Source organism: Suricata suricatta, chromosome 16 (assembly GCF_006229205.1).
Source record: "Suricata suricatta isolate VVHF042 chromosome 16, meerkat_22Aug2017_6uvM2_HiC, whole genome shotgun sequence".
Classification (NCBI taxonomy): Eukaryota; Metazoa; Chordata; class Mammalia; order Carnivora; family Herpestidae; genus Suricata; species Suricata suricatta.
The window spans coordinates 51403964-51424731 of NC_043715.1; the positions used below are offsets into that span (position 1 = coordinate 51403964).

General features: G+C 52.4%; 1 protein-coding gene across 1 annotated transcript; it reads right to left on the minus strand.

The window, feature by feature from the left end:
* Positions 1-5767: 5767 nt before the first annotated feature.
* On the minus strand, positions 5768-20624 carry NOSIP (nitric oxide synthase interacting protein). The gene is made up of 9 exons (XM_029925614.1): positions 20511-20624; positions 10450-10520; positions 9806-9911; positions 9096-9177; positions 6875-7034; positions 6674-6792; positions 6337-6524; positions 6104-6212; positions 5768-5877 (listed from the first exon to the last, which is right to left on the minus strand). The coding sequence occupies exons 2-9, from the start codon at positions 10517-10519 to the stop codon at positions 5806-5808; spliced, it is 906 nt and encodes a 301-aa protein (XP_029781474.1). The 5' UTR covers position 10520; positions 20511-20624; the 3' UTR covers positions 5768-5805.
* Positions 20625-20768: the final 144 nt, after the last annotated feature.

Here is a 20768-nt window from a genome sequence, read left to right on the forward strand (position 1 = left end):
TGGTTTTGTTCACTATTCAGTGCCTTTGGATAATTGTTTTCTGTTTTATTTAGAGCTTATCATCATTATCTGTGGTAGGGTTAGGATTTGAAACCAAGTATGCCTGAATCCAAGCTTTTAAAATCCTTATTTATTTTTTGAGAGCCCTGGGGAGGGGCAGAGAGAGAGGGGGACACAGAAACCTAAGCAGGCTCCAGGCTCTGAGCTGTCAGCACAGAGCCCAATGTGGGGCTTGAACTCACGAACTGTGAGATCATGACCCGATATTTAACAGACTGAGCCACTCAGGTGTCCGCTTCTGAATCTAAGCTTTTAATTATGGTGGCGCACTGCCCCCTAGTGGCTGCAAGTGGAGAACTGGTTTATGAAAGTAGTGCAAATTTGTAGATTTCTTGTGGCTACATGTTTGGAAACTTTTTTTTAAATCAAAATAATACACACAGCAACAAATTACTTATACAGAACAGCCTATTACAGAAAGATATCCTGCGCCTTGTCACCCTTAGTGCCTGTCCCCAGTTTGGGCTTTTTTTTTTTTTGTCTCTTGTACATTTTATTTTTAAATTTTGGCTGTGTACTCAGAGGATACAAAATTCTAAACGTACAAGATGTTGCAGGCTAAAAACGAGTCTTTCTGCCACCAAGTTCGCCTCCTCACAGGCAGCCAGTGTTTCTTTCCAGGGAGAATTTACATAGATTTAGGCAAATATGTACAAACTGTTTTTCTTTTTAATAGAAAGAAGAGCAGATGACCAACAATGTTGGTTTTTTTTCTACCTTTCTTGTTCCACTTAACTTTTTGTTTAAAAAAATTTTTTTAATGTTTTATTTATTTTTGAGAGAGAGAGAGAGATCATGAGTTGGAGAAGGGCAGAGAGAGAGAGAGAGAGAGAGAGACACAGAATTGGAAGCAGGCTCCAGGCTCTGAGCTGTCAGCCCAGAGCCCGAGGCCGGGCTTGAACTCACAGACCGCGAGATCATGATCTGAGCTGAAGCTGGCGCTCAACTGATTGAGCCCCCAGGCGCCCCGAATTTATTTTGTATTGAGGTCATTAAGGAAATATTTTGAAGACTATTTCAGTTCACACCACAAAGATTTAACCAGTTCTCCAGTGACCAACATTTAGGCTGTTTTCAGTCTTTTTTTTTTTTTTTAAGCTTTTTAAAATTTAAATAATCTCTACACCCAATGAGGAGCTGGAACTCGCAACCCCAAGATTAAGAGTTCTGAGTGAGCCAGCCAGGCGCCCTGTACGGGGAACATTCTAGTTCTTGTTTTCTTTTCTTTCTTTTTAAGTGTTTGTTTGTTTATTTTGCGGGGGAGAAGACAAAGAGAGGGGGATCCAATGTGGCCCGAACTCATGAACTAAACTGTTGGGTCATGACCTGAGCCGAAGTCGGATGCTCAACCGACTGAGCCACCCAGGCGCCCCCTAGTTCATGTTTTCTAGAGCACGTTTGTGCGTCTGTGGGGCGTGCGCGTCAGTGGAGATTGTGGGGTCATGGAGTTGGCATATCTTTAGCTTTTACTGGGTATGGCCAAATTGTTGCTCGTCTCCATGCCTACCAGCGCGGTTCCAAAAAAAAGTTCGTTCCTGAGGCACCTGGGGGGCTCAGTCAGTTAAGTGTCTGACTTTGGCTCAGAGCATAATCTCTCAGTTCCCGAGTTCGAGCCCCACGTCGGGCTCTGTGCTGACCATTCAGAACCTGGAGCCTGCTTCCGATTCTGTGTCTCCCTCCCCCCGCCCCCGCTCCCCCTGCACCTGCTCCCACTCTCTCAAAGATATAAGCATTAAAATTTTTAAAAATAAATTAAAAGATATGCCTATTCTGGACTTCTTATATAAGAGGGATCATACATTACGTGACCTCTTGTGTCGGTGTTTCACTTAGTGTACCGTGTTGTTGTGTTTATTTATTTAGGAATCTCTACACCCAACGTGGTGCTTGAGCTCATGACCCTGAGATCAGGAGTCTCGCGCACTCTTTGCCTGAGGCCAGCCAGCTGCCCCAGCGTGCTGGTTCTCAAAGTCCATCCCCCCGGTGGCAGGTATCACCCTTCATCCATTCCATGGCTGCATGATATTTCACTGTGTGAATATGCCGTGTTTTGTGTCTGCATTCAGCATTTGAAAGATTTGGGTTGTTTCCACTTTCCGTGTAAAGTGACTAGCGCCGCTAGGATCGTTCATGTGGAAGTTTTTGCACAGACCAATGTTCAGTCCTCTTGGGAATATACCTAGGCATGGTCGGTTTTGTTGGGTTGTTGTTTTTTTGTTTTTTTAAGAGAGAGAGAGAAAGTGCAATCAGATAGGGGTAGAGAGAGAGGGAGGGAGAGAATCCCAAGCAGGCTCTGCACTGTCAGCACAGAGCCCAGTGCAGGGCTCGAACCCACGAACCGTGAGATCATGACCCGAGCTGAAACCGAAAGTTAGACACTTAACCTACTGAGCCTATCAGGCGCCCCAAAGTTGGTTTTTTAAAATGATATAAATCTTTTTAAATTAATTTATTTTGAGAGAGAGAGAAAGAACAGGGAGGGGCAGGGAGAGAGGGAGAGGAAATCCCAAGCAAGCTTTGGGCTGTGACCTCGCAGCCCAACTCGGGGCTCCATCTCATGAGCTGTGAGATCCTGACATGAGCCAAAATCAAGAGTCAGATGCTTAACCAACTAAGCCACCTAGGCGCCCACTAAGTTGATTTTTTATTAAACTTTTTTTAACATTTATTTGTTTTTGAGAAACAGAGAGACAGCACAACAGGGGAGGGGCAGAGAGAGAGGGAGAGACAGAATCCGAAGCAGGCTCCAGGCTCCGGATGCAGGCCTCCAATCCACAAACTGTGAGATCAGGACCTGAACCGAAGTCGGCCACTCAATGGAGTGAGCCACCCAGGCGCCCCCTAATTTGATTTTTTTAAAAAGGGAAATGAAAACTGACTCACGTGAAATCTCCCCCTTTTAACATAAAAAAAAAAGTTTTTTTTAACATTTATTTCTGAGTGAGAGAGAGACGGAGCATAAGCGGGTGAGGATTGGGGGCGGGGGGGACACAGAATCTGAAGCAGGCTCTAGGCTTTGAGCTGTCAGCACAGAGCCCAACAGGGGGCTCGAACTCATGAACCACAAGATCATGACCTGAGCCGACATCAGATGCACGTGGGTGGCTGAGCATCTGACTCTTGATTTCCGCTCAGTCATGATCTCGCGGTTCGAGGAATCGAGACCTCAGCAGGGCTCCGTGCTGACGATGCAGAGTCGGCTTGGGGTTCTGTGTTCCTCTCTCTGCCCTTCCCCTGCTCTCCCTCTCAAAATGAATAAATGAACATTTAAAAACATAGAGGACTAAAAACCTTAAGAATTACAAGTGTTTGCAAGTGCAGGGCCCCTGCAGGCGCGCCCCACCTCTTTCTTGCCCTTGACCTCACGACCAGTGTCAAAGGGGCGGCCAGTGTCGAGGGGCCCGGTGCTGGGAAAAGGTGACCTTTGGTTTCACCTGCTCCTCCCCGTCACCTTTGAAACCTCAAAGGAAACTACTTTCTTGGACTGACCGTGACACACCCCCTGCTTCCTCCCCACAGTGGGGGTCTTGAGGGGCCCAAGGATCAGTGGGATTTGGGGTCCTTGTGAAAACACAGGTACAACACTGGGAATCCTGGAAGCTTTTCTGTGCTGTGCGGGTCACGGGGCGGCCTGAACACATGGGAACAGGGCGGGAGTCCCCGAGGAGGCTGGGAGAAAACTGGAGGGTCCCAGCGGTGGTTGTGGGCGATTATGAGGCTGAGGGGCACCCGGGTGGCTCAGTCGGTTAAGCGTCTGACTCTTGGTTTTGGCTCAGGTCATGGATCCTGCAGGTCGTGAGTTCCGGCCCCTCGCTGGGCTCCGTGCAGATGGTGGGTGCAGAGCTTGCTTGGGATTCTCTCTGCCCCTCCCCACCCCTCTCCAAATAAATACATAAGCTTTAAAAACAATTTAGACGCTGATGGGGTGCCTGGGTGGCTCAGTCGGTTGTGTGTCCCGTTTCGGGTCAGTCATGATCTCTAGGTTTGACAGTATGGAGCCTGTTTGGGATTCTCTCTTGCCCCTCTCCTCTCTTTCTCTCTCAAAATAATAAATAAAACTTAAAAAATAAAACAGGCTGAAGATTGGGGGTGTTCAGGGACCAAGGGGTGACTTTTTTTTTTTTTTTTGGTGCTGAAACCCGGGATCAACCAAGCGGTGATTGAAAGGTTCTAGGTAGGACGGGGTTGGCTGGGAGCTCGGTAAGGAGGGAGGTTTATGGGGTAAGAATGGGGGAATACCTGGGGGGCACAGAAGATGGGAGGAAGGGCGGGGCTGGGGAAGGGGGAGGTCTCTGGAGGTGGCTGACTTCTAAGTGAACTTGGCTTCTGCTACAGCCTTGCGCAGCATGACTTTGGGCAAGTGCATCTAATCAGAGTCAGCGGGCTGTTCTGTGAAATGGGTACAAGCATCCTTCTCCCAGGCCTGTGGCCCAGACTCAAGGGGACCGTAGATCGACAGCCCCAGACGGCAAGGGCTCCCCTTGAATGTCAGCAGCAAGTGGGCCCGTTTCCAGGGACTGGGGTCCTACGAACAGGGCATGAGGGCCCTTAGGGATCAAAGGAAGGTCCTAGAAGGTTCTGGGGGAGACAATGCTGAATTTGCAGGGGGGTCCCCAGGGTGCAAGGATCATACTACCCACCCTCCTACTAGAACCTTCCTCTGCAGAAAGATGCTCCACCCTGTCCTGCACCAGACAGGGGCTTCACCAGAGAGCAAGGAAGTGAAAAGGTGGAGGCCGTTCACTGAACACAACAGTATGTGCGCGGAGATGTCAGGGTGGTTGAGAAAACTCGTGAGCACACACGTGAAGAAAGGCCCGGAAGACAGAACCTAGGCATCCCTCTGGGAGGCAGGAGCGTGAAGTCTTCTTGACCTTTGCTTGACTGTATGCTCTACTTGGCCGGCTGCCCAGGGTGAGTCGGTGGTCATTAAAAGCAAAGCTCTAGGGGCGCCTGGGGGGCTCAGTGGGTTAAGCGTCGGACTTTGGCTCAGATCATGATCTCACAGCTCACGGGTTCAGAGCCCGGTCTTTGCCCTGCTGCCCGCCCCCGGGCTCTCTCAAACATAAACATTAAAAAATAAGTTTTTAAAAAGTGGAGAACCCCCCCCCCCAGCAAAAAGGTCTAAGAGCTGGCCAGGTGCTCCTCTGCAAGCCGATGCGACCAGAAGGGCCCACCCTCTACGGCCTCCTCCCCCCTGCACCCACTGCTCCCCACACCTGCAGGTACTGGCCGCCCCCGTCCCACGGCGCCTCTGGACGGAGGGCTTTCTTCTTGCTCTTGGCCTTCTGGCGGTCAAGGGTCAGGGAGGAGGGCTCCTGACTGCCAGCTGCTCTCTCTCACTGGATTTTGTTTCCTTTGGGCGTCTCACCACCCTGGACTTCGAGAGAGACGTTTCTGGACATCTCCTGGGCTTTGAATTTGGCACAGCTCAAAAAGATGCAGCCGGATTTCTACTTAGCCTGTTAAAGCGGAGCCTTCCGATGGTCGCGGCTCAGGCCTTGACTTCTGGCTACTCTTACCCAGTTTTAAAGCCGGGCGTGTTGGATTCGGTTTGGCTTTTGCTCTTAACATTGGACCACCTTAAACGTAACTTTAGCCCACGCTTCACACTGGGGTCATGGCAGCAGGTGCACGCCCGGGGAGGGGGGGGGCTCCCTGTGTGGCCCCAGAGCTCCCGCGAGGCCACTGAAGGCACCACAAGGGCCAGTGAGTCCAAGCCTGTTTATTCGGTCTCCTGCGCACTCAGGCTTGCATCACCGGCCTGGACTTCTCGGCCTGCAGCTTCACTCCGGAGCCCGCGAAGCCTGTCCCGCCCTGGGGAGGTGGGGACAAGGTCAAGGTGGAGACAGGTGGGGATGCAGGGCTCCTGTGGGGGACCTATCTTAAGCCCTCAAGTTGAGGCAGGACCCTGGCTAGAAAGGCCTGAATGGGGCGTGGAGGAGGGGGCGGGGGCATGGAGGAGGCGGGGCGGGATCCGGAAGTAGGTGTGGGAGTAGGGAGAGGAGGGGGCGGGGCATGGAGGAGGCGGGTCACCGCTCACCCGCTGCAGCACGATGATGTCCCGGTCCGTCAGCTTCTCCCCGTTCACGGGGTCTACCATGTCTTTCCGAATCAACTTCTCCACGCACTCCAGGGTGACCACAGCCCCCCTGCGGTGAGAGTGAGGGTGGGGGACACCGATCAGAGAGGCCCCGCTTGGGTGAGGGAGAGCCACACTCCCCAAGCCTGGCCCGGCCCTGCAGGTCCCCAGGTTGTCCTCCCCAGGTGACTCACGAGGGCCTCAGGACAGCGCAAGGCGTGGCGTTGCTTAGGCTGTCTCGGGTCACAGCGCACACGTAGCGCTCACTGCGCGTGATGAGCCCCACGCGGTCCACAGAGCTATCCAGCGGCGTGAAGCGCACGGGTGTCAGGTCAGACATGCGCAGCGGCTTCCCGGACATCGGGCAGGTCACGGTGCGCGACTGCGCAGGGCAGAGGGAAGGCAGGGTCAGCAGGCAGGGCTGGGGCCGGGTGGAGGGAGGAAGGGGGTCCCGGGCAGGGAAGGAGGCGCTGCGGACACTGGGGGTTCTGGCCCTCTGCCAATCGGGCGCAGGGTGCTGGGGGTGCTCACAGGCTTCTCCAGCTTGGTGGCCTTGGCCTCGGGGGTGAGCGACGGGATCCAGAAGCTGGGCAGTGCTTTGTCCTTGTCCTTGCCTGTGGGGCCGGCACTGGAGCCGGGTCGCGCATCGTCTGCAGGAGGAAGAAGGGCTCGGATGCTGCACCCAGGGGGGCACCCGGCCTGCGAGACCCCCACGCATGCGCTCCCCCTCACCTGGACTGTCCCCGGGGATGGCCTTGGGCGTGAAGGGGTTGAGGGGCCGGCTCACGATGGCCGCCTCCTTCTCCAGGAAGCCGCGCACCTGGTCCTGCGCCGCGGCCAGCTGCAGCGCTTTCTGCTCCTCACGCCGGGCACCCCGCTGCTTCTCATAGGCCTGTGGACAGCCAGCCAGAAAGTGGGCTTGGCATCTTCCTGTGGGTTGTGGGCTTTGAGGGTGGCTCTTCCCATTTCACAGATGGGCAAACTGAGGCCTACACAGGGGACGATCCTGGCAGAGGCAGTTAGTAGAGGCTTGTAACTGCCTGAGTGTGAATCCTTTTAAGTTATTTAAGTTTATTTTGAGAGACAGAGAGTGTGGGCGCGCACACATGCCCAGGTGGGAGAGGGGCAGAGAGGGAATCCCAGGAAGGCTCTGGACTGTCAGCACAGGGTCCAACATGGGGCTCGAGCTCAGGACCTGAGCCGCAGTCAGATGCTTAAATGACTGGGTGTTGTAATCTGTGGGGCAGCTCGGCTCCTTCTGCTCGGCCCTTCCCCTGCTGCAGAGCACTGAGTCATGTCCCAGGTAGCTGGTTTGGGACTCAGTGGCTTCTCTGTTCCTAGGCAGCACAGCGGTCAGCAGCTCGGCAGGGGACAGAGGGCCAGAGCTGAAATGTTGCCTCTGTCACTGATGAGCTCTGTGGCTTTCAGTAAGTGCTATGACTCCTCCTGGCCTCAGGTTCTTCATCTGTAAAACAGGCTAACAATGGCGACTGACCCTGGAGGCTCACTGGGTTACACAGGATGATTTCCAGAAACACTTCTGCCTGGCACATAGCGAGCGCTCGACAGAGGTACCTGTGGGCCGAACTGTATTGATTTTACAGGGTAGGTACTGCAGCCCCTGTCCTGCACTAGAAGTCGGTTCCAGAAGGGTAGGAAGCAACGAACGTTCACGGATCCATGAGTGTGAGTGGTATGGGTGAGGGGAGGTGCAGGGACGCTGTGCTGGGCCCTAGGACTGCCCCGGGTCATCCTGAGGAGGGAGCACCAGGCGGCCACTAGACCACACAGACGTTACGGGCACAGGGAAAGCCACTGACTCAAGACAAAAGCCACTTACTCAAGACAACAAGAATCTAACTGTCGGGGCGCCTGGGTGGCTCTGTGGGTTAAACGTCTGACTCTTGATTGCAGCTCAGGTCACGATCTCCCACGTTTGGGTTCGTGAATTTGAGCCCCATCTCAGGCTTTACACTGACGGTGAGGAGCCTGCTTGGGATTCTTTCTCCCTCTCTCTGTCCCTCCCCCCGATCTCGCTTTCTCTCTCTAAATAAATACATATAAACTTTAAAAAAAGAAAAAAAGGGAGCGCCTAGATGGGTCAGTCGGTTAAGCGTCCAACTTCGGCTCAGGTCATGATCTCAGGACTTGTGGGTTCGAGCCCCGTATTGGGCTCTGTACTGACAGCTCAGAGCCTGGAGCCTGCTTCAGATTCTGTGTCTCTCTCTGCTCCTCTCCTGCTTGTATTCAGACTCTGCCTCTCTCTCTCTCAAAAATACATCAACATTTAAAAAAAAGAAAAAAACACAACCTGACTTTTAGTGTTTCTGGAGCTCTAGGAAGCCCGGCAGGAAAAGGACAGAGCCAGACCAGCTGCACCCAAAACACAGCGATAAGCGGGGTCCCCCCATCCACAAAATGAGTTCACCCATGGAAAGTGGGCATGGCTCCGAGTAACCGCCTTGAGAATTCTGATCTGTGAGCATCTCGCACATGCCCTGCAGCACCCTTTGATTTGGCCGTCAGTCCATTTTAGAGACAGTACAGCCGAGGCCCAGGGAGGTGAGGTGACATCAGTCAATTTAGCAAGTGTTCATGGAGAACCTGAGGTGGGCAAAAGATCTGTTGCTTGCCTCTGGGGCCTGCCATCTAGTGGCGGAGGCGGACACCTGTCAGCCATAGGCAGAGCAGAGTCACAAGAGGTGCAAGGACAGACCCTGGGGGCCCTGGACCAGCAGGAGATCAGAGGAGGTGATGCCTGGGCGGACATCTGGAGAACGAGAAGGATCTAACCAGGAGAAGCTGGAGGGGAGGGTGCACCAAGCAGAGGGAACAGCATCAGCAAAGGCTCAGAGGGAAAAGGAACTTAGGAAGCCCAGAGCAGCTCTGCCTGGGAGCTGGGGGTCAAAGCCACCCGCCCCCCCCCCCCCCGCCGTGCCCCCAGCCCCATCACCTTCATCTGCCGGGCGATCTCCTTCTTCTGATGCAGGATGTACTCCAGGATTGCCTCACGCTCATACAGGTAACCGTCTGGGCTGTAAGGACAGGACGGGGTGAGAAGCGTCAGCTCCCTGCCCTGGGCCTGACCAACCTCCAGTAAAATCCCTGGGCCCAGTGTGGGGGGGGGGGTCCAGCGAGCTCCCTGGGTGGGTGGTGCTGTCACGTGTCTTTGCTGGGAGACTAGTCCTGCCTGTGTGACTCTGTTAGGAAAGGACACCTGGAGGCTCCATCCTGGTCCCTCCTGGGCGCAGCCCCACGTGCCTCTCCCCATCTCTGTACCGTAATAAGCCGTCCCGGACTCTAACCACCTTTCTGAGTTCTGTGAGTTCTTCCAGACTGTGGCCTCGGGGACCCTGAACCACAGTCTGCTCTCGTCACTAGGTCTGTAAAACAGACCTGTAAACTGAGCCCGTGTTTAGTCACCGGGCTAAGCACCTTGTGCCCATGATCTCGCCGAAGCCTCTGCCGGACCACAAGGCGGGGACTGGCGAGCGCTACGCACGCAAGCTGCTATTCCGGCCCAGGCAATGGTCCGCGGGCCCTGCCCTCCGAGACGGGTGTGCTCCTCCCCCACCCCCGGGAACGTGTTAGGATGGCGCCCATGTGCCCGATGAGCACACCGAGGCTCCGAGGGGTTACAGGCCCGCAGGCGCCCCCGCTCACGTGACGACGGGGTCGTGGCAGGGCTGCAGGGAGAGGCAGCAGCAGTCGAAGTCCTTGACAGCATCCCGGCTCAGTCGAATGTTCTGGGTCCCGTAACCGGAGGCCGCTGGGGACAGACAGAAGCAGAAGGATGGAGGGACAGGAGACGTGCCCCTCACCACACCCCGAGAGAAAGGCACAGGGACAACTTGCATGGGGGGGGAGTGCAGGGGGGACTCCGAGAAACAAGCAGTCCAGCTGTGAGTGCAAAACCCTCGGGAAGGTGTTAATCCAGACAGTAAGTGGCAGAAAGACAGACAGACTGTCCCTGAAGTAGGTGGGCAGAGAGGCTCATGGCTGACTCGCCTCGGACCAGACTCAAGGGCCTGGCCCTCTCTGGGCCTGTTTCTGCCCCTGGAACACGGCCAGGACAGAAGTGATTCCTTCCTCGGTGGGTAGCTGGGAGCCTCGGATGAGTTCACGTCCACAGGCCCCCGCTGCGGGGGTGCGGGATCAGGTGGGCTGTTAATCCTCCGGTCGTGACCACTGGGCAGGGCGGCGGGGGGTGGGGTAAGGGGGAAGAGACGTGACCAGAAGACACAACTGGAGGTGCAAAGCGAGACAGCGTCTTCAAGACATGTCTGTCCCCCTCCCCAACCCAGTACCTGTGTCCTTCTTCTTCTCGTGGTAGGTATAGACGGCCCCCGCCGTGCAGTTCTTGCCGTGCCGGGTCATCCTGGGAGGGAGGAGGAGGGGACAGTTGCAGGGGTGTGGTGGAGGGAGGCCCCGGGGAGGACAGGCCCTCAGAGCGGACCTTCTCCTGGCCTCGCCAGATGGAAAACAGGGTGGTCAGAGCGGAGGACAGTTTTACACACATTGACTGGTTAAGAACTACCCACACGCTCCAAAAAGAAAGACGGCATTTTACGTTGGAAAATGACCCACACTCTGCTTGCGGCTCCTGCATCGGAGGGGGTGCACCGTGTGAGTTACTCGGAGGCGGTCGAAGGAGGGCTCTCTGAAATCCAAAGAAGTTCTGGCCGCAGATAGGCTGGGTGGGGCTCCTTACAGACAGACACGGAGACGCTCTGATTGGGGTGTGGGGGGATGCATGCGTGCGGGTGCTCTGTGGATGCCTACAGGCTCACTGCAGCGGAGTGCGGTTTTCTGGGCTCACCCCCTCTCTCGCCTGAGCGAGTGAAAGCGTATGTAAGCAAAGGGGAAATTTGCATGATGGTCCAATTGTTTCCAAATGCGACTGACTGCACTGGGATAAATTCACGTTTTTTTAAAGTTAACTTATTTATTTTGAGAGAGAGAGAGAAAACATGAGTGGGAAGGGGCAGAGAGAGAATCCGAAGCAGGCTCTGCACCACCCGTGAGGAGCCCCATGGAGGGCTCAAACTCATGAACTGTGAGCTCATGACCTGAGCCGAAGTCGGATGTTTAACCAACTGAGCCACCCAAGTGCCCCTGAATTCACATTTTCAAAACAGGAGTTCTAGTGGAACTGACTGTACATGGGGTTCTGGCAAATCAACAAGGAAAAAACAGCCACCCCAACAGGAAAATGTACAAAGGGTGTGAAAGGGCCAATTTACAGAAGCAGCTCAAAGACTAATGAGCGTATGGAAAGACAATCCAGCTCTCTTCAGGTGAAAACCACAGTGAGATGGCACTTTAGACCTATCATCAGGCTGGCGGGCGAAACTTCGAAAAGCTCGATGAGACCAGGGCTTGGTGGGGACACATGACAGGCTGCAGGGCCCTTAAGGCAACTCAGTGGGAAGCGTGGCCAGGGTCAGCCTCCTGGAACCCAGGCTGGTGGACTTCAGCAAGGTAAGTAGAGGCAGTTCTGCACGTGGGTGACGTGGCTCGGAGACATCCTCAGAGACAGCCACAAGGAGCACGCTCAAGAATGTCCGCAACAGGGTTATTTATACCAAAGGGGAGTCAAAGTCACCCGACGTCCCTCCCTGGGAGAATGGGAAGTGACACGCCATCCTGGAGACGACCCAGCTGTGAGATGCAACCCACTAGAGACACGCAAGGTGTCACAGGTGGATCTTAAGACAATACTGGGTATAAAAAATAAAAAAGAAAAGGGAGGGGGCTGGATGGCTCAGTCGGTTGAGCATCGGACTCTTGATTTTGGATCAGGTCATGTTCTCGGGGTCATGGGATCAAGCCCTGAGTCAGACTCTGTGCTGAGTGTGGATGGAGCCTGCTTAAGATTCTTTTTCTCTCCCCATTTCCCCTGCTCATGTGAACATACTCCCTCTAAAATAATAAAATAAATAGATAAGATAAAAAAGAGAAAACAGGACCACTACCAATCTACATGTGTGTAAGGCAGCAGATTTTATTTTTTAGTTATTTTTGAGAGAGAGGGAGACAGCGAGAGCAAGCAAGCGTGGGAGGGGCAGAGAGAGAGGGGGAGAGAGAGAATCCCAAGCAGGTTTTGCACCGTCAGCTCGGAACCTGACATGGGGCTCAAACTCACAAACCACAAGATCATGAGCTGAGCCAAAATCAAGAGTCGATGTGTAACTCCTGCACTCAGCCACCAGGCGCCCAAGATAGTGCATTTTAAGGAATACTTACAAACAAGAGGGTACGTATTGTGCATGTTGGAGTGGTGCCCGTGTGCGGGGTGGGACTAGTCGAGGGCTAGAGCTACACGAGCGGGTGGCAGGCTACCGGGATCAGGGATTGGGCAAGATGACCTTCAGCCTGGGCCTGAGTCCAGGGTCGGCCCCGCACTGGCTGTTGTGACCCCAAGCTGGCCATTTCCTTTCTCTGAGCCTGGGTTTAATTTGGCAAAGAGTAGGGATAACCAGTTGTCGGGGCTGGATTGCTGTGACAGCCAAATGAGTCCCGAGTCCTGCTCAGAGCCTGGCACTCAGGCGGTGTTCAGGAAATACCCTTTTCTGGCTCTCTGGTTGAGAGAAAGGTCCAGAAGGCCCGGGTGGAGTGGGGGAGTGGAGGGACATACAACCAAGGGCTCCCAAAATGCAAAAAGCAACTTTGTCTTCATTCCTCTCTTCTGGTCGCCTTCAAACTTGTCTTTCACATTCAGAACTTGGACCGCAAACCTCGCTCCCTCTCCGAGCTACGGATCTCGCTCTCCCCCTACTGGCGATTTCCTCTCAGAAGCCGATTTTTTGTTCGTCGCTGTATGGACATAGATCCGCTGTGTGTGGACAAAGGTATATATGCCCTTGGGACTGCCATCCGTCGAGACACAAAACATTTCACCCCAGCGGTGGCCACCATGCTGCGTGAGCAGCTAACCTTGCTGAAACACCCCAATTTGACCCACGCCCCCCCCAACTTCCCCTCACCCCCAAGCTTTTGAGCAAACATCAGGCACCTGCTGTCTCCCCTCCCTCACCTGCCAGGCCCTCCTCCCCCCACCCTCTGGCTTCCGCCCCAGCCCACCAGCTGCCACTCAGGAAGGTCGCATTGACCTCCTCATGGCCAAATTCCCTACTCTATTCTTAGTTGTCAACTGCCCTGACCCTCCGTGGGATTTGGCACCGGGCTTCTTGTCATGTGGCCAATGACAGGGGTTTCTACACTCTTTGGCTTCATGGCCACGATCAGAGACATTTTCCCTCCAAGTGTGAGAGGAGCAACCACAGAGGAAGCCTTTTTTTTTGGTAACTTGGCCAGGCGCTAATGGACCAGTCCCGCAGCACACAGCGTGGCCCCTGACCCCGCCCCAACTCTCTGGGTCCCCATTTCATCGACTGTCCAACCTCAGCTGCTCTCGGAAGTCTGGCCTGTGACCACTTTGCACATGGACAAGAGGATGCTTAGAAGCAAAGCCACTGCCCAGGGCAGCGGTTCTCAAAGTAAGGTCCGTGCACCCTAGGGAGGGTTCCTAAGACACTTTCAGGGTTCCACAAGATATTTCCGTAATACTGAAACGTGTTTGCCCTTGTTACTCTCGTTCTCTCACAGTGCACAATGGAGTTTTCCAGAGACTGTGTGACACGCGAGGTTGTCACTGCTCCGACTGCTAACTGGATGCATGTGCCCTGGGTTTTAAAAATGTCTGTTTCAGGGGCGCTGGGCTGGCTCTGTTGGTGGAGCATGTGACTCTTAATCTCAGGGCCCTGAGTTCAAGCCCCGCAGTGGGTGTGGAGCCTACTTTTTAAGAGATGTTTCATTATGCTTTGGGCCGGAAGGCTGGCCCAAAGGCCATATCGTGTAGGGTTCTATGTGTACGAAATGTCCAGAACAGGCAAATCCGCGCAGGTAGAGAGTACATCGAAGCTTGCCACAGGTGGGAGAGGGGGAAGTGAGGAGTGACTTTCCAGTTTCTTTCTGGGGTGATGAAAATGTCCCAGAATCAGTAAGTGGTGATGACATCACATTACTTTACATGGATGAGTTTTGTGTTATGTGAATTATGTCTCAATAAAAATCTTTTTCTTTTTTAAAGTTTATTTAGAGAGAGAGAAAGAGAGAGAATGAAGAAGGGGCAGACAGAGACGGAGAGAGAAAGAGTCCCAAGCAGGCTCCATGCTGTCAGCACAGACCTGATGCGGGGCTTGAACCCATGAACTGCGAGGTCATGACCTGAGCTGAAACCAAGAATTGGACGCTTTACCGACTGAGCCACTCAGATGCCCCCTAAAAACCTTTTTTAACGTCAGTTTTCATTTCTAGTACAGCAAAGACAAATAGCTAGAACTCACATAACGAGAAGTTCTCTGGAATCCTTGATGACATTTACGACACGGAGACCAAAACGTTTCACCCACCAAGGCTATATGGTCTCCTCATTAAAGCCAAGTTCAAAATTAGAGAAGAGAACTACTGCCATCTGCTGTCGCTCGTATTTCAGAGAGAGAAATTCCGAAATCACAGCTCCTGCTTATCATCACGCCCCCCACTTTGCGGGAGGAAACAGGTTCAAGGGCATCCCCCCAGCTGGGAAGAGGCAGAGCCGGGATTTGAACCCAGGCAAGCAGGCTGTGGAGCAGCCCCTCTTAAAGACGTCAGTCCTCGAAAAAGGGTGGCAGTCTGAGGACACAGGCCAACCCATTCCCTTTTTCCTGGACAAAGCCTTTAAAACCTGGATTATGTTCTCCTCTTTCAACACGTTCCGGTTCAGACGCGAAACTTTCCGTGCAGATACGTGACCTCTATTTAGGTTTTGTGATTTACCGCGGCCGAGGCACATCCGCATGCCGCCTCTGTTCCGAACACACTTACAAGGTTTCCAATAACTCAGTCTAGGTTGGCGCTTCCATTTAAATTAATTAAAATGAAGGAATTGAAAAAATTCAGTCCCTCAAGTCAAACTAGCCACTTAGCAAAGTGCTCCGCGGCCTCTTGGGACTCTTAAAAACCCGTGACCACAATACCATTTACACACTAATGGCTCTGGCCCGCGTTCAAATTACCGAGTCCCTGGGGCGCCTGGGTGGCTCCCTTGGTTAAGCTCAGGTCATGATCTCACCCTTGGTGACTTCGGGCCCCACATCGGGCTCTCTGCTGTCAGCACGGAGCCCACTTTGGATCCTCTATCCTCCTCTCTCAAAAATAAACATAAAAAAAACCCAAGAAAAAAACAACTTCAAATTACTGACTCCCTCAACTGTCTTTTTCTATGGTTGGTTTGTTTGAACGCAGAACCCAGTGGTTCTTAACCTTTTGGTGGGGCCAGAGAGCCCTTTGAGAACCCAGAGAATGCTACACAATCCTCCCCCTAGAAGGGGTGTGCCAGGCGTTACAGGGGTATAAGGCTGGAGTTAAAGGAAACCAAGGAGCTAATTACATTCAAGGAAATCACAGACAGAAATAGGACGGGATGGAAGCGGTACCTAGAGAGTTCCCTAAAAGCAAAAGTGAGCTTCTGAGATTCTCTACTTTTTTTCAAGTTTTTTTTATTTTAGTAAACTCTACGCCCAACGTGGGGCTCAAACTCATGGCCCTACAATCAGGAATCAGACACCTCTTCGACTGGGCCAGCCAGGCTCCCCAGAGGTTCTCTATTAATAACAGCTGATGCAGGGGCGCCTGGGGGGCTCCGTTGGTTAAACATCCAACTTTGGCTGAGGTCATGATCCCACGGCTCGTGGGTTCAAGCCCCACATTGGGCTCTGTGCTGACAGCTCAGAGTCTGGAGCCTGCTTTAGATTCTGTGTGTGTGTGTCTCTCTGTCCTTCCAGTTTGCACTCTCTCTCTCAAAAATAAACAAACATTTAAAAAATTTTAAAAGGGGCACCTGGGTGGCTCAGTTGGTTAAGCGTCCAACTTTAGCTCAGGTCAGGATCTCATGGTTTATTGGTTCGAGCCCCGCGTCAGGTTCTGTGCTGACAGCTCAGAGCCTGGAGCCTGCTTCTGATTCTGTGTCTCCCTCTCTCTCTGCTGTCTCTCTCTGTCTCAAAAATAAATAACATTACTTTTTTAATTTTTAAAAAATTAATTAATTGCTGAGGTCTGACCCATGCATGTCTCTCTCTGTCTCAAAAATAAATAAAACATTAACATTACTTTTTTAACTTTTAAAAAATTAATTAATTGCTGATGTCTGACCCATGCATGTGTTTGTCTGTGGCCGTGACCATCAACCTAAGTCACTGTGCTGGACTCTCAGCGTGGAATGGAACAGCCAGTGTGTTCCACATCCTTCTGGAAAATTTTGTCCCCCCTTTTCCTTCTGGGCTCCACTGAGGCGTCACCTCCTGTGGGAAGCCTGTGTCTCAGGCTGAATTAGGGAATCCGTGTGCTCTGATAATGCCCTGAATTCCCTCCAATATAGCTGCCACCCCTCTGTCTCTCCCCCTCCAGGCTAGGAGCCCCTGGGGGCAGAGAGGGGGAGGAGGGATGGGTCTGGGAAAGGCTCTGATCTGGGTCCCAGAGCCCGCCCTGCACCTGGGAGGACTCAGACACGTCATGCCAAACCTAGGGCTGGGGGGAGGCATGTCATCAATGAATTATTCACCCAACCAATCAATACACATTAATCACGAAAGCACTAGCAGGCTAGAAATGACCATCAGATCCTTCAAACACTTAGGTCCTCTGGGCCCTGGGAGAAGCCCCTCACCCGTCTGAATGCGTTCAGGCCTTGTGGGAACCTCATGAGGCGGGTTCTCCTCACTTTATAGCTGAGAAAACAGAGGCCACCGTGGGATTAACTGATCCCTTCCTGAGGCTGTTCTTGGACAGGCTAGCCCTGGTGAGCTTTTCAAAAGGTAACTTTGGGGGGCGCCTGATGGCTCAGTTGGTTAAGTGTCTGCCTTCGGCTCAGGTTATGATCTCGCAGTTCATGGGTTTGAGCCCTGAGTCCAGCTCTCTGCTTTCAGTGCGGAGGCTGCTTTGGATTCTCTCTGTCTACCCCCCTCCCTGCCCCTCCCCAGCTTTCTTTCTCTCTCAAAGTAAAGAAATGAACTTAAAGGCAAGTTTGATGAAGTCACTCACTTCAACTGCTTCATGGACATGCTCAAGATAAAGCAACCTGCTCAGGTAAGAAATGTAGGAGGAATGAAAGAATCAGAAAACCAGGATGCCGGGCTGGCTCGGTGAGTGGAGCATGTGACTCTTGATCTCAGGGTTATGAGTTCAAGCCCCACGATGGGTATAGGGATCACTTAAAAAAATAGATAGGGGCGCCTGGGGGGCTCAGTCCATTGGGCGTCCAACGTTGGTTCAGGTCATGTGCTCATAGTTTATGAGTTCAATCCCTATGTAGGGCTCTGTGCTGACACCTCAGAGCCTGGAGCCTGCCTTGGATTCTGTGTCTCCCTGTCTCCCTGTCTCCCTCAGCCCTTCTCCTGCTCACACTGTCTCTCTCTCTAAAAATAAACATTTAAAAAATTATACAAAAAGGGGAACCTGGGTGGCTTAGTCGGTTGAGTGTCCGACTTCAGCTCAGATCATGATCTCACGGTTCGTGGGTTCAGGACTCGCGTCGGGCTCTGTACTGACAGCTCAGAGCCTGGAGCCTGCTTTGGACTCTGTGTCTCCTCTCTCTGCCCCTCCCTCATTCATGCTCTGTATTTGTCTCTCAATAAATAAATGTAAAACAAAAAAATCTTTAAAGCTAAGTAAATAGGGGTGCCTCAGTGGCTCAGTTGGTTGAACATCAGACTCTTGGTTTCAGCTCAGGTCATGACTGAGTTCATGATCAGTTCATGAGATTGAGCCGTGCAGAAAGCATAGAGCCTGCTTGGATTCTCTCTCTGCCCCTTCCCCATTCATGGGCACACTTCTCTAAATAAATAAATAAAACTTTACTTCTTATTATTTTTTAATGTTTACTTATGTGTGGGGGGGAGCAGAGAGAGAGGGAGACACAGAATCCGAAGCAGGCTCCAGCCTCCGAGGTGTCAGCACAGAGCCCGATGCGGATATTGGACCCACAGACCGTAAGTTCATGACCTGAGCTGAAGTCTGACGCCTAACTGACTGCGCCACCCAGGCGCCCTAATAAAACTTTAAATAATCCGGGGCGCCTGGGTGGCTCAGTCGGTTAAGCGTCCGGCTTCGGCTCAGGTCATGATCGCACGTTCGTGTGTTCGAGCCCCGAGTCAGGCTCTGTGCTGACGGCTCGGAGCCTAAAGCCTGCCTCAGATTCTGTGTCTCTCTCTCTCTCTCGCCATTCCCCGCTCATGCTCTGCCTCTCTCTGTCTCAGAAATAAATAAAACACTAAAAAAAAAAAAAAAACTTTAAATAATCCAATAAAAAACCCACTGCCAGTTCACACCCACTAGGAGGATTACAACCGAAAAGTCAGATCATAACACGTGTCAAGAAACTGGAACCCTTACATGCTGTGTGGGAATGGAAGCTAGGCCACCCACTCTGGAACAGTCTGGAGGTTTCTCAAAAGCTTAAAGGTAGAGTTACCATTTGATTCAGCAATGCTGCGACCAACAGAAATGAAAACAGGTCCACACAAAAATTCGCACACAAATGTGTGCATGAATCATAATAGCCAATAAGTGGAAACAACTCAAAAGGCCATCAATTGAAGAATGGATGAACAAAATAGAGTCTATCTCATGCAGAGGAATTCTAGTCAGCTGTAAAAAGAATGAAGTATTGGGGTGCCTGGGTGGCCCGACTCGGGGCTTGATCTCGGACCACAAGATCAGGGCTTGAGCAGAAATCAAGAGTGAGACACCAGATGATGCTCTCCTGAGGCATTATGAGACAGAGGATTTGATTACTGATCAAGTAGTAAAGTAGTTAATATTCTAGGTTGTTGGTTTTTTTTGAGAGAGAGAGAGAGGGAGACAAAAGAATATGAAGCGGGCTCCAGGGTCTGAGCTGTCAGCACAGAGCCCGATGTGGGGCTCGAACTCACAAATTGCAGGATCATGACCTGAGCTGAAATCAGATGCTTAACCGACTGAGCCACCCAGGTGCTCCAGTAGTTAATATTCTAGAATTACAATTGCTTTTGTAAAGTGTGATAATGGTATTGTGGTCATATAAGAAAATGTCCCTAGTTTTTACACACGCATCCTTAAATATTTAAGAATTAAATGTCACGTTGGGTAGGAGACGCCTTATACATTTAATGAAAACAATATGCCAAGCCACTATGGCATATATATTAATAATTGGTAAACCTAGGTGATAGGAATTCTTTTTTTAATTATTAAAATGTTTTTAATGTTTATTTTTCAGTCAGAGAGAGAGGGAGAGATAGAGCATGAGTGGAGGAGGGGCAGAGAGGGAGGGAGACACAGAATCTGAAGCAGGCTGCAGGCTCTGAGCTGTCAGCACAGAGCCTGAGTCGGGATTTGAACCCAGGGACTGTGAGATTATGACCTGAGTCGGAAGTCGTTAATTGAACCCATTGAGCCACCCAGGCACCTCTTTTATTATTTATTTTTGAGAGAGACAGAGAGAGAGAGAGAGAGAGAGAGAGAGAGAGCGAGCACGCGCACAAGTGGGGGAGAAGGAGAGAGAGGAGACACAGAAAGAGAGAGAGAGAGAGAGAGAGAGAGAGAGAGAGAGAGAGAGAGAGAGCGAGAGCGAGCACGCGCACAAGTGGGGGAGGAGGAGAGAGAGGAGACACAGAATCCCAAGCAGGCTCTAGGCTCTTGGCTGTCAGCACTGAGTCCGACAGGGGGCTCGAACTCTCAAATCCCAAGATCCGGACCTGAGCCAAAGTCGGATGCTCAGTCGACTGAGCTACCCAAGCGCCCCATAGGCGATAGGGATTCTTACGTTATTCTCTGTGAGTCTAAACATTTTCATAGTAAAACCCTCCGAGGCCCAAGTTCACAGGGGCTCAACAGCACCATCGGGATGACAATCCAGGGCAGCCTGACCCCAGAGCTCCCCAGAGGAAAAGGTTAAAGCCTACACCAACCCCGAGAAGGAAGGTGTCAAAAAGATGCAGAGAAGGCGGCGGCGGGCGACTGCACTATCTCCTCCGCCCTCCCCGTCACAGCTGGGAAACTGAGGCCAGGAAAGGGGGGTTTTCTTCCTCAAGTCCCACTCCTTAGACCCTCCCAAGTCACAGTCTCCTCCTTCCCCTGGGAACCCCGGCCCTCCGGTGGAATACCAACACTTAAGAAGTGAGGGATGGAGACTACCTCCCGGGGATGCGGGCGCCTGGAGTGGTTTATTAATGATTGACAGAGAGTCGGAAATTCGAAATCCTGTCCCTGTCTCCCTCAGGACCCCAGAAGTCTAGCCCGCAGGAAAGCGATCGCAGCAACACTAACCCCACCACTGCCTGGAACTCACCTCACAAACGACTCCTCGACCCTTCGTTGCTTCTTCAACTGTACTCCTTCATCGGAGAGGAGGGCTGTTTTCCCCTCTGCGCTTCGCCCACTTCCGCCCGGAAAAAAGACCGGAAGTCGAGCTCCTCTAGTTGCCGAGATACTGTTCTGCCTCGTTAATTCCTTCCGTCTCCTCTCCGTCCCTCCGGAAACTTGAGCAGTTACTCAAAGGTTCCGTTTGGTGCAACTGGCATGAATATGGGGTACGTTTAATACACGC

Coding starts and splice junctions, on each gene's coding strand:
- NOSIP (XM_029925614.1), bottom strand. CDS start 10,519: ATGACCCGGCACGGCAAGAACTGCACGGCGGGGGCCGTCTATACCTAC. Junction 9,912..10,449: donor CGAGAAGAAGAAGGACACAG/GTACTGGGTTGG, acceptor GTCTGTCCCCAG/CGGCCTCCGGTTACGGGACC. Junction 9,178..9,805: donor TGCCACGACCCCGTCGTCAC/GTGAGCGGGGGC, acceptor CTGTCCTTACAG/CCCAGACGGTTACCTGTATG.